The sequence below is a fragment of the Anabas testudineus genome, chromosome 12, assembly GCF_900324465.2.
Source record: "Anabas testudineus chromosome 12, fAnaTes1.2, whole genome shotgun sequence".
Lineage (NCBI taxonomy): Eukaryota > Metazoa > Chordata > Actinopteri > Anabantiformes > Anabantidae > Anabas > Anabas testudineus.
The window spans coordinates 19,153,799-19,167,117 of NC_046621.1; the positions used below are offsets into that span (position 1 = coordinate 19,153,799).

Sequence of the window (13,319 nt, forward strand, 5' to 3'; positions counted from 1 at the left end):
AAACTATGGTTTTTATCAAAATTAATTCTAAGTTGATGTTGATGCTGTTTGTCAAACCAGAACGAGAAGATGACCCAGTCCAAAGGAAAAACAGACAAACTACAGCAAGGTCAGGGTCGAGGTCTAATTATAAAAGATATAAAACTTTAGTAGTGGTAGTAGTAGTACAGAATAATAGTGAGGACTTAGTGATTGTTTGTGTACCTCAATAAAAGTGAAGCAGACATCTGCTTATTGGAAGTGGTAAAAGTAAAGAAACCCAGAAATCAGTGAAGTCAGAGTTGCCACAGTTGTGGCATGTTTTGTGCCATTAACCAGAAGATTTTCTTCAAAAACTCTGGAGACACTGCTGTGCTTGTTTGAACGTCAGATATGATTAAATTGCAGACAAAGCACATATTTTGCCTGTTGTAATATAATTACCACAATATTAGATACTTGGTACTTGTTGGGTGAAAACTACTGTGCAATTATGAGCATGTGGCCATTTTGCACCCTGTATTTTGCCTGTTGTAATGTAATTACAGCCATTTTAGAAATTTTGTACTGCATGTGTTTGGAGTAAATTGCTGTGTAATTGTTAAGTAACTTATATAATTATTCTGTAATTAGTACAGTATTAGAACATTTGTAGTTTGTAAGAAATTGTGATGATATGGTGATGTATGTATATGCAAATACAATTATCTTATGTGCCTTAAGTTTTTTGATTTCACAGTATTACATACTTATGTAATCATTGGGCAACAGAAATATATACTACCATATACTTTGGAATATAATACCAAATTAATTACATTTCTTATTCCATCAAGCCACTTTGATTACTAATTATTTCAGGTAAATTTCTCCTCAACTTTTTGGCTAATTATTAGTAAATAGGATTTCTCCTTTTGGATATTTTGGCAAGTAAATTAGTTGAAATAATGTTATAATAGTACACAGATTTCTAGGTATTTACATTAAAATTCAAACTTTTTTCATACAAAATTTTGTTTTATCTTGAATTTTGTAGAAAGTAAGGCTTTCATAATCTATGTGATATGTTGTCTACAAGTTATTGTGTGTGTAAATTTAATACACCAGGTGAGTCATTTTAAACCTAATATGATGAACTACATGAGGGAGTGGTGTCAGCTGGTGTATGATAATACCACTCATACCCACATACAGTAATGAAGGCAAAAAAGGCATGACCGCTATTACATATTTCCAAAATCTCATGGTATCAAACATCATGTGGAACTATTATAAAACGAATGACGATGAAACAATGAAACAATATATTGATGACAAAGACAATGCATTAAAAAGCACAGTGTTCAGCTGTTCATAGATGATTGACCTAAGATCATTTTATGGGTTGCGTCTAGTAACTTTCAAACTCTTAAAACTTTTTGACAACATGACATCCATCCACTGGACTTTCTGTAACTGTGGGTTACAGAAATAGGATCAGTGTTCAAGTGGTCAATCATAGGATCAGTGGTCCACTTCATTTCAACTGCAGCACCACCTGCAAGGCATAAACAGAAATCATTAGAATCTCATTGCAGATATTTAATATTTGCAAAACATCTATTGGAACAAATATAAGGTTAAAGCATTATTAAAGCATATTTACAGATTTTTAAAAGACTGTTATGCAACAGCTGTGTGTGCAACATAACATTCACTCTAGTCAGGGTAAACGGTGGAGACATCACAATTTTTCAGGGACCAGATGTTTGCCTAAACAAAACTTTTAAATCAAAACTGGCTAAACTAATTAATGGGTTGGCTGTGGCTTAATAAGTAGCGCAGTTGTCTGCCAATCATAGGGTCGGTGGTTCGATTCACTGCTCCTGTCACATGCCGAAGTGTCCTTGGGGAAGATACTAAACCCCAAGTTGCCCCCAGTGAATTAGACCATCATTTACCATTCCTGGTTCAGGTACATAATGTTTAGCGTCTGTTAATTTTAATAACTGTTTTGTAAGTTGATTTAAATACCTTTTATCATTTGAAAGTTATTTCTTATATATGCTTCTGTCAGTGCAACATACAAATAGTTTTTTTTTTTTATGTAAAAATACACATGAAACATGAAATTATTCTCAGAATAAGTTAGAAAAGTGCTTGAATAAATTTGTGTAGACAACAGCTTCCAATATAAGGAGCATAATAATGTGTATTGTTTAATTTTCCTTAATAAAGGCATATGTATGTTAGTGTGACCTAACTTTTTATAGCTTGAAATGTGAGCAACATTCAGCATTATAAAACTTGAACATACAGAGGGGAAAAATATAAAACTCAAGATAAGTGATTGAATAAGTATTCAACTACTTTAAAGTAACTAACCTGAATCATAACTGGTGCAGCCAAAGGGTTTCACACAGAAATCACAAATTAAAATGGAGATAACCTGAGTGCAATAAATGTGTTTCAGTGATTGTACTATCAGTATACTGGGATTTTGAAGATCCAGTTACTGGTAAAGCAGTGTGTTAAGTTCAAATAACACTTTTGGACTTCGTGCCAACAAAATCTTATTGAAAAGCACAAATTAGTGGATGGATACATAATAATTAATATTTAATTAAAATTAATTGATCTAAATGCTGCCTTTGACACACTTGGCAGAGAGAATGTTTTGTTTAAAAATTAATATTGTTCAGATAAATTCTTGTTCCTCTATGTTTTCTCTCTATCTGCTTAACCTTGGCTCCATTCTCTGAAAGCACAATTGTCCTTTCCACCAGAAACATGGCTAACACACTCAGCTCGCTGATCAAGTGCCAGACTTCCACCACGCTAATGAAAAGAAAAGACAGAAGGGTATTGTCTGTTGTCCCAACGTCAGCAATGAGCTTGGACAAGTGAGTTAGCTCAGTGGTAAAAAACTGCTTCTTCCAGTTGAGATAACTGGCAAAAGCCAAATCGCCTTTGTCAAAAAAGCACGTTAAGACAGTAATCCATGATTTTTTTACAACTAAGCTGGATTACTCAAACTCCCTTACTATAGTGTTTCTCACCCATCCCTCTCCCATCTCCAGCAGATACAAAATACTGCTGCAGGTCAGCTGACCAGCTGTTCCTGGACACGACAAGGACAAAGGGGAAACTCAAGGGAGATGGGGCATTTGCTGTCGCAGGCCCTAACTTGAGGAATGCACTGCCTTTACAAGTTAGACAGGACTTTACTACTTTTAAATCAAAGCTGAAATCCCATTTCTTCTCCCAGGTTTTTGACCTAGTATGAGTTGGTGATTTTAATATTTTATTGTATTATTTTAGTTCTTTTATTTATTTAATACTTTTAATTATTTATTTATATTTATTTTGGGCATTGTTATTTTAAATGTTAAGCACATTGGTCAGTGCTGTTAGCCAAAGAAATCTGTTAATATTATGTATTAGCGGGTAAAAATTTATATAAAATGCAGATGGATAGCAGACAAGATCAATGCATTTATATGCACTCAAGTAACCATGTTAGTGAGAGAAATCAGGCTCTTGTGTAATCAGGGAACAAGTATACAAGTATACATACAGCAAAAGAGTAATCTGATTTCTCCTCTGCTCTGGGCTTATCTTGAAAGCATGGTTCACAGATTCTAACTATGTGGAGAAAAAACTGCTTCCTGACCTCTTGTTTCTATCTTTTTTAGTGTCAGGGGAGGTGGCTGACAGCTCTGTGAGAGACGCAGCACACCTTTTTACAGCACAAACTGTGTTTGATCTCTCCTTTCATCCAGCTGCACTTCTCAGCTGATAGTGGTAGAGTGGTCAGTGTCAGCAGCCTTTATTATAATTTATTTTTTCTTACCTGGTTAGTCAATTGAACGCTGGAATAATTGATAGAGTACTCTATAATTATAATAATTTATAGCTGCAGCCATACTTTGTAGATCTAGTTTCACTTTCATTAAAGGGTTTTTTGTCAATTGTTGCCAAAAAAGCAAAACAAATCATGACTTAATGTTGTTTAAATTATAAAACTTTGTATAGGCACTGTACTGCTATTTATATCTCTCTGTCACATAATGCTGGATTAGTATTTATGCATAAACTCTCCACACTGTCTTGCAGGAAGATATGTGACAATTGACTCAAGTATTTGTTTTAAGGAGATATAAAGTGCCTATAAAAAGTATTCACTCCCTTGGATGTTTTATCTTTTTATTGACATTGTAAATCAATCATGGTTAATAAAAAGTTGGCAACTTTGACAAAATCTGAAAAATGCCTCATGGTTCACAGGTGAAAACAGGACCTAATCTAGGTCCAGATATTGGTGCTAGTAGTCCCACAATTAGTGAAATGGGGATCACCTGAGTGTAGTGAATGTGTCTCAAGTGATTGTAATATGAAGACACTGTATCTGGAAGGTCCAGTCACTGGTTATTTAGCATTCCTGGCTACCATTAGACCATGAAGACAAAAGAACACTCCCAGCAACTCAGAGAACAGGTCATTCAAAAGTCAGGGAATGGATACAAAATAAATAAAAAGGATGAAACATCCAAGGGGGTGAATACTTTTTATAGGCACTGTATGCACATATAGAAATTGTCAGGATGTCTGGGTGTAATATAAATAATATAACAACATAAAATGTAAAATTTGAGAAGTAAAATAATGACCTCTGGTAAAAAGGCCCTAATCCTAAATAATGATAAAACCACCCACCATGAATCTGAATAGCAACATTACAGTAGTGTGCTAACTTATTATAGTAAACTCACTTGGATCAGCTACAGAACATATAAAATAGTCAATTAAAACTTAAACAGATAATATTAATATTAGTATTTTAATAGTGTTTAGTATGTGTGCACCTTATTGGCAGCTTCCAGTGAGCTGATGAGTGTGTTTAACTCCTCTTTGTTCATCTCCACTGTGACAGGCCGGAGGGCTCCATTCTCTCTCACATTCAGACTGAGACTGAGCAGAGGAATGTGGAGAGACAAGATCTTATCACTGGAAAGCGCTAACTGGAAGAAGAAGCAGAAATAGAAAAGGTGAAATTTAGACATAGCATTACAGAATCTGTGGAGGCTACCTGTGTTCCCTGTGACTTTATTTTGATTCTTCTTCCATAGGCAGCTGTAATGTTGTGTAGATAGCTATGAATTAGCAAATTAACCAACTGAATTATGAACGTACACAAACCTATGATACATCCTGTTATTAACTTTCAAACTTTTGAAAATGAGCAGTAACTTAAAATAAATTTGTATTTGTATTGTTGATTAAAATTTCAGCTGGGGCTCATATGAGTCAGTAGTTTAGCTTGCTACTTACAGTATAGTTACTGGGCAGTGCAGGAAAAGTCAGAATGGCCAAGACCTTAATACTGTATTATGATCAGCCTGAAAAAATCTGAACCTCTGATTTAAGAGAGCAGCTATTAAAAGAACAAACAAACAATTAAACAAAAAAGTTGATATTTACAGCAGTTGGAGTCCCAAAAGTTCTTGTTGCAGGATCCTCCAATGTTTGGTAATATTTACAAAGAGAAACAATTGCAGTGGTCTCAGAAATAAATGGTCTGCACTTATATAGCGCTTTTCTACCTAGCTGGTACTCAAAGCGCTTTACACTGCATCTCATTCACCATTTGCACACACACACTCACACACCGATGACAGAGCTGCTATGCAGCTGACCTGACTCACCGGGGGCAACTTGGGGTTCAGTATCTTGCCCAAGGACACTTTGGCATGTGAAATGGGAAACCCGGGAATCGAACCTGTGATTGGCAGACAACGCTTCTACCTATTGAGCCACAGCCACTGTTAATTCATAAATTAACTGCATCCCATACTGCATGGTACAATGGAGATTTAAGAGAGTTCTGGTTGGGGTATATCCAACTCCGTAAACCTGTTAAAGATCTTTAAAGGGATCAGTGTGGGCAGGAGTTTACCTCCAAATGGAATAACTGTTTCTCTAAAAGCTTAAAAATGGGTGTTCGCTGGATGCTTATGACCTACACATGGACAAAATTGTTGGTACCCCGGTGTTAAAGAAAAAAAAAACCCACAAAGGTCACTAAAGTAACTTGAAACTCCATCCATCCATCCATTTTCCACCGCTTATCCGGGGCCGGGTCGCGGGGGGAGCAGCTTAAGCAGAGATGCCCAGACTTCCCTCACCCTAGACACCTCCTCCAGCTCTTCCGGGGGAACACCGAGGCGTTCCCAGGTCAGCCGAGAGACATAGTCTCTCCAACGTGTCCTGGGTCAACCAAGACAGCCCTACAACATCCAGAGACTTAAGGTACTCAGGGCGAATTTCATCCACCCCTGGTGCCTTGCCACTGAGGAGATTACTGACTACCTCAGTGACTTCGACCAGGGAAATGGACGAGTCAGCCTCTGAGTCCCCAGCCTCTGCTTCCTCAACAGAAGGCGTATCGACGGGGTTGAGGAGATCCTCAAAGTATTCCTTCCACCGTCCTACAATGTCCCCAGTTGAAGTCAGCAACTCCCCACCTCCACTGTAAACAGTGTTGGCAGGAAACTGCTTTCCCCTTCTGAGGCGCCGGACGGTTTGCCAGAATTTCCTTGAGGCAGACTGATAGTCCTAATCCATGTCCTCGCCGAACTTCTCCCAGGCCTGAGTTTTTGCCTCTGTGACCGCGCGGGCTGCCTGCCGATACCCATCAGCTGCGTCAGGAGTCCCATAGGCCAACCAGGCCTGATAAGACTCCTTCTTCAGCTTGACTGCTTCCCTTACTTCCGGTGTCCACCACCGAGTTCGGGGATTGCCGCCGCGACAGGCACCAGAGACCCTACGGCCACAGCTCCGAACAGCCGCATTGACAATGGAGGTGGAAAACATGGTCCACTCGGACTCAATGTCTCCAGGCTCCCTCGGGACCTGGTTATAGCTCTCCCGGAGGTGGGAGTTGAAGACCTCTCTGACAGAGGGTTCCACCAGACGTTCCCAACAGACCCTCACAATACGTTTGGGTCTGCCAAGTCTATCCAGCTTTCTCCTCCGCCACCAGATCCAACTCACCACCAGGTGGTGATCAGTTGACAGCTCAGCCCCTCTCTTCACCCGAGTGCCCAAGACATATGGTCGGAGGTCAGATGACACAACCACAAAGTCGATCATAGACCTCCGACCTAGGGTGTCCTGGTGCCACGTGCACTGATGGACACTCTAATGCATGGACAAACTGTGACTAGCACAGAAGTCCAATAACAAAACACCACTCGGGTTCAGATCCGGGAGGCCGTTCCTCCCAATCACGCCCCTCCAGGTATCACTGTCATTGCCCACGTGGGTGTTGAAATCTCCCAGTGGGACAACAGAGTCCCCAGGCGGAGTACCTTCCAGTACCCCTTCCAGAGACCCTATGAAAGCCGGGTACTCTACACTCGTATTTGGCTCGTAGGCACAAACAACAGTGAGAGACCTATCCCCTACCTGAAGGCGCAGGGAAACAACTCTCTCGTCCACCGGGGAAAACTCCAACACATGGCAGCTGAGCTGGGGGGCTATAAGCAAGCCCATCCCTGCCCGCCGCCTCTCACCATGGGCAACTCCAGAGTAGAAGAGAGTCCAACCTCTCTCAAGGAGTTGTGTTCCAGAGCCCAGACTGTGTGTGGAAGTGAGCCCAACTATCTCTAGCCGGTACCACTCAACCTCCAGCACAGGTTCAGGCTCCTTTCCACCCAATGAGGTGACATTCCATGTCCCAATTGCTAGATTCCTTGTCCAGGGATTGAGTTGTCAAGGCACCTCCACACGGCTGCCACCCAATCCACACTGCACCGACCCCTTATGCGCCTTCCTGCGGTGGGCCTACGGGAAGGCGGTCCCACGACGCTCCTTCGGGCTGCGCCCGGCCGGGTCCCGTGGGAGAGATCCCGCCCACAAGGCGCTCGTCTACGTGCCCCAACCCCAGGCTTGGCTCCAGGGTGGGGCCCCGGTGACGCCCATCCGGGCGACATACCCGACCTTGATTTTTACTCGTCATAAGGGGTTTATAACTTGAAACTGACAAAAGTAATAATAAATTACATTTTATTAAAAATTTACTTGTGAAAACCAGACACACCTTTTGATTTGTGTTTCAACATATGTTTTTTTAAAAAACAAACTAATGAAATTAGCCTGGACAAAAATCAGGGTACCCCTAGAAAAGATGTTAAATAATTTGACCATAATAACATGTCAACTAACGTGTGTCCTGTAATTAGCTACACAGGTGTCTTCAAATTTGTAATCAGTCAGTCTGCCTATTTAAAGGGGTAAAAGTGGTCACTGTGCTGTTTGGTATTATAGTGTGTACCACACTGAATATGGGCCACAGAAAAATAAAGAGAGAGTTGTCTCAGGAGATTAGAAATAAAAATGCTAGACAAACACTCTTACAAACATGTTAAAAGGTTGTAAGACCATCTCCAAGCAGCTTGATGCTCCTGTGACAACAGTTAGGGTTATTATTCAGAATTTAAAGGTCCATGGGGTGGCTGTGGCTCAATAGGTAGAGCAGTTGACTACCAATCATAGGATTGGTGGTTCGATTCCCGGCTGCCAAATCACATGCCAAAGTGTCCTTGGGCAAGATACTGAACCCCTAGTTGCCCCCGGTGAGTCAGGTCAGCTGCATAGCAGCTCTGCCATCGGTGTGTGAATGTTTGTGTGCTTGTGTGTGTGAATGGGTGAATGAGAGGCAGTGTAAAGCGCTTTGAGTGCCTGCTAGGTAGAAAAGCGCTATATAAGTGCGGACCATTTACCATTACTGTAGCCAACTTCCCAGGGTGTGGCCATAAGAGGAAAATTGATGACAAATTGAAGAGACAGAAAATACAAATGGTAACTGTAGAACAAAGAACAACTTCCATAGAGAATAGAGATGAAATCCAAGGTCAAGGTACATTAGAGTCAGATCACACCATCAGTTTAAGTCAGTCACTCTGTAAGAACGAACAGTTTTGCTCCATCTGGCCCAAGGTTTCTTAAATCTGTGTGTACAATAAAATCTTAAGACTTTTAAGGCATTCCGAAGCAAAACGTGCTGCCCAGTGTCAGAAAGCTTGAGGTTTCTCACAGGTCATAGTCCTCCAACAGCATAATAACCCAAAACACAGCTAAAAACACCCAGTAATGGCTAAGAACAAATCATCAACTGGTTTTGCCCCCCCCCCCCCCCCCCACCCCCTTAATCACTGAGCAATAAAGCAAGTTACCTTAAGCTGCCAGTCAAAGTCTTGCAGAGTAGCAGAGGACATAGAGGTCGTTCTGTCCAACAGAGCGTGGCGGATCTCTTCCTGTCTGGATCTGAGCACACACAGCACAGTCTCAGCGTGGCTGCTGCCCACATCTGAAAGCTCAGACATCACCTGTACACAAATAGGGGAAAGACCTGACAGTCTGAGAGCAGCCACTGTATGTCCAACTACTCTGTAGCTACTGATGAAGTAGCTATCTGTGATAACTTCAATATATTCAAATATCAAATATAACAGGCTTTTCTTTCTCCATTTCCATATGTAACTAAAGCCTTAGATGAAAAAGAAATGGTCCCTCCTGTCCCATCTCACCTCTTCATCTGAGCTGTTGTTCCCCACTGCCAAGTGGAAGAGGGCTGTCAGGGAGTTGAGTAGCTCCAGCCACTCTTCCAGGCTCCACGTAGCACTATAATCTCCCCTACGAGGAGGCTCCCGCCCACACAGTCCATCCACCACCCTGTGACACAGCTACACACCACACAACACTATGAGGACCAGAGTTTGGCATTTGGTAGTGTGGAAAAAAGATCTGAAATCTTCCTTCTTTTTACAGAAAGAAAGACCCTGGGTATTGTTAATATTACACAATCATTGCAAAAGCAGGGGCCATAAAACAGTTCATACATTTTCTGAGCATCACAAACCCAAGCACATTGTCTGTTATTTTTATTTTATCTGAATTTGATCCATGCAATGCAATGTCTTTTGAAAAGTCCAGAGCTATATGATTACTTTATTCTACCTTCAGTCGTGTGTACCAGGAGCCGAGAGGTGCAACAGAGGAAGTTTTCTAGTACTCACACTCTATGATCTGAGCCATATTTTGATCCATGATTGAAACCATGGTCTCAGCAATAGTGCTGGGCTGTGAAGCAATGCTGGCACAGAGGCCAATACACATTACTACAACATCTGTAGTCACACAATCAATGCAAAATGAGAACCTATGCAACATGTAATACATTTTCTTAGCATCACGATCTGTCTGTGGGAAGAAAAAAAGTGGAATTGTGCCGGACACCCAGGTATTTTTGTGTAAAAGATTTATTTCAGAATTTGTGTCAATGAGAAAGTTTTTTTTTGACATATTTTTTTTTTATACTTTACACCTATACTTTTGAGGTGAATTGGATACCATTTCAAATCTGGTATCTAGTTCCCCTTAAGACATCCTGAACACATTTCTTTTGTTGATAAGGCTTAAGGTAGTTTTCGTTATCGAAAATAACTCGACGCCTGCCCGTCAATGTGATTACAATAGGCTCATTCAGACACGATGCCCACACGTTCAGATGCCGTTAGACTATAAATAGAGGTGCATGTTTGGAAGAGACTACAGATAAAACAGCGCGTTTCAAAGCAATGACAAACTGTGGAACATCAGTCTCATCCATCTCCAGGAAAAACGTGACTGTATAAAGCGTTTCTTAATTAACGTTTCTGATTCGGTGGTGTGTTGCTCAAATAAAATTAAACATTTAATCTAAAAGAAATCACATTTTATGTACGCTATCCTCTACTGTCCCTGTAAGAGTTTTCACCAATATGAATTACTGTTGTAACAGTAATAACATGGTGTTGAATGAGCCTCCAGGTAAGGAAACATTCGGCGGTCAGTAGCAGAACAACATCAGTTCTACAGAAGAGCGCGTTGAGCCATCAGCACTCAGGTAAACTCCCCCTCACCGTAAAAACCTAATATATCTGTTTCCCACATTGATACAACTAAACGTCTTGTCACTTATACACCGCCTAGTACTTACGTTTGGACAATCTGCGACAGGTAATCTATTCAGTAAAACCACCATGTTGTCATTTGGTTCCTCCTGCTGGTCAGCTGATGTCGGTCATGTGTTTGCTTGAGCTGCGTTCACTTGCCTTGGAAAATGACTCGTCTGGTTTTATGATTTCTCAATATGTGAACGCAACGTGATTAAAATTGTGTTTTGCTGTGAGACGATCGCTTCAATTTTATGAATGCATCCACGCACGCAGAACTCCATCTAAAAATCTTCAGTTCACCGTCGGTAGTGAACAGAATCACAGTGAACCAGATCTAAATGTCTAAAATGTAATTTTAAAAACTAAGACGTCTACGACTTACTTAATACAAACCCAGTAATTTATACAACACATTGGCTCCTATTTATAAATTATTACTGACATAAATGAAAGGAAGAAAGTTGACAAATTCAACATTGGAGTTCTGTTGACCGATCCTCCTAGTGAAAGCGGAACGTGTCGCAGGCCCGGCGAAGGCTGCTTCACATCCTGTTTTGTGTTGCAGGGCTCTTGTTTGCTAACTTCTCTCACCATCCCGCGGTGATAATGACTACGATACACTTGCGATGTTTCCTCTCCTGAAAAGCAGTAGGGTAAGTATCGTCTGTTACTAACTCTGTAGTGAATTCAAAATGTTTTGTTCCGAGCATAGACGTAAAGTCGGAGATTAGTTCATTCATTAAAGGTGAAGAATAGAGAAGAACAACAACGTCCCCCAGGCTTCTTGTACCCAGAGACGGTCCTGCAGGCTGCTGTGCGGCACTTTACGTTTCTAGCCGCTCGAACTGTACGTGTTTAAAAGGACGTGCTCTGTGTAAACCTTGACTATCCTGTTGTATACTAACGTTACTGTTATCCTTGACGTTTATCCTCAATACACATTGAGGTCATCCGTTACTTCCAGCTTCTGTGTGCACAATAAATCAGCAATACTGATGCGCGTGTGTTTCTGTGACTACCATCCGGTTGAGTTGAAGTGTAGTGCTTGTCAAAACACAAGGAACATAATATAGGGCCCTCCTTAATACATGCAGATGTTTTCCTTCATTTTCATCTTCTGGACATTTCAAACCAACACTTTTTATATATTTTTTTTTCATCAGTAGTCATTCATGTCAAAGCTGTTGTTTTTTTCAGTCTCAGCATCTTCACATTGAATGCACATCCATCAGATTTTAAATAAAAATATGTTACATTTGCACTTGACTCAGGCCTATCTTTGGCTAGTCTGTTCTCTCATTGTTTACCTGAACCTTTCACCTTATCCAGCCTAGTGAAGCCAAACCCAGGCTTGTTTTTCTTCAAGAGGTTTGTATCATTTCAATCTCCTCACAATACATAGGTTGCACAAAATTAAAGAAATATTTATTGGTAAAACAGAAACTGGTTGAGACAGAAATTCTGGTCTATGTTTACTATTGAGGACATAGTAGATGGTGGAATGATACTGGAGTGCATTGTGTGCCACGAAGTTAAGACACCTTTTACTACTTAAGGATCTTCAGCTTTCATTAAGCATCAAGGGAATATTTCTTTGGAGGGCCACTTTTTGTTTACAGTTAATTATTTTGCCTACCACAGCACTAGAGGCGGTCTGTCTATTTCATGTTAGTGGAAGTGTAAGCTTTCAGAGTAAAGATTCAGTTACATGCAGTTGCAGCTGGAAGTTTACACTTTTCATGTCATGGCAAAATTTAACTAACCATAACCCTAACCCTTTGATATATTCTTTTTTAGGTTCTGAATCCCTGAAATCTACATATTTTAATAGAGGAAAACTTCAAAACTTTAGTGGCTCAGAATCAGACGTGCAAACACACACATAACTCAGATTATGTATTCCATGGTGCCGAAATGTCTTTTACTTTGACAAGTACGAGGTCTCACAACTTCCTGTCAGTGGAATGATTGGCTACGGTTGGTAGCTTCTTTTCACTCTGTTTGTTTGACAGCACTATATTATTGACTACCACACAGTACGACAGGAAGGGGAAATCTTATTAAGGCCATTTTTGCTGTGACATTTAAGTCCATGGCACTGTAAACATCTAACCCCAAGTTTACCATTAGCCTGATGGGTCTCAGTAGTCTTTCAAAACACTGTATCAGCTCGTAATTTACAGGGTAAATGATCCATGAACATGGCCTTCCTTTCAGCACTGCCCATCTGAGGTGCTGTCGTTGCTCTTTTTTGTTGCATTAGCTCCAACTCTACTTGCACTTCTCCAAATACATGTCTAAAACTAGTTTGTATAAGGAAGTGTAGGAGTTCCTGTAAGAAGAACACCTTGCACAGAGCAG

The 13,319-nt window shown here is 40.6% G+C and overlaps 2 protein-coding genes across 4 annotated transcripts in view; one reads left to right on the plus strand and one right to left on the minus strand.

Moving 5' to 3' along the window:
- Positions 1-1,260: 1,260 nt before the first annotated feature.
- commd8 (COMM domain containing 8) lies at positions 1,261-11,101 on the minus strand. The gene is made up of 5 exons (XM_026356278.1): positions 11,000-11,101; positions 9,549-9,704; positions 9,195-9,347; positions 4,824-4,979; positions 1,261-1,516 (listed from the first exon to the last, which is right to left on the minus strand). Exons 1-5 carry the CDS (start codon positions 11,042-11,044, stop codon positions 1,496-1,498), a joined length of 531 nt encoding a protein of 176 aa, XP_026212063.1. The 5' UTR covers positions 11,045-11,101; the 3' UTR covers positions 1,261-1,495.
- A 395-nt stretch (positions 11,102-11,496) lies between these two features.
- Positions 11,497-13,319, plus strand: part of atp10d (ATPase phospholipid transporting 10D) — a 47,647-nt gene continuing 45,824 nt past the window's right edge. For 2 of the 3 annotated variants that reach the window (XR_003298555.1, XM_026353857.1), the window contains exon 1: positions 11,500-11,611. The gene's annotated coding sequence lies outside the window, so the exon portion shown is untranslated. Of the gene's footprint in view, positions 11,612-13,319 lie in introns of all 3 variants that reach the window. The other variant, XM_026353858.1, reaches the window with a different exon arrangement.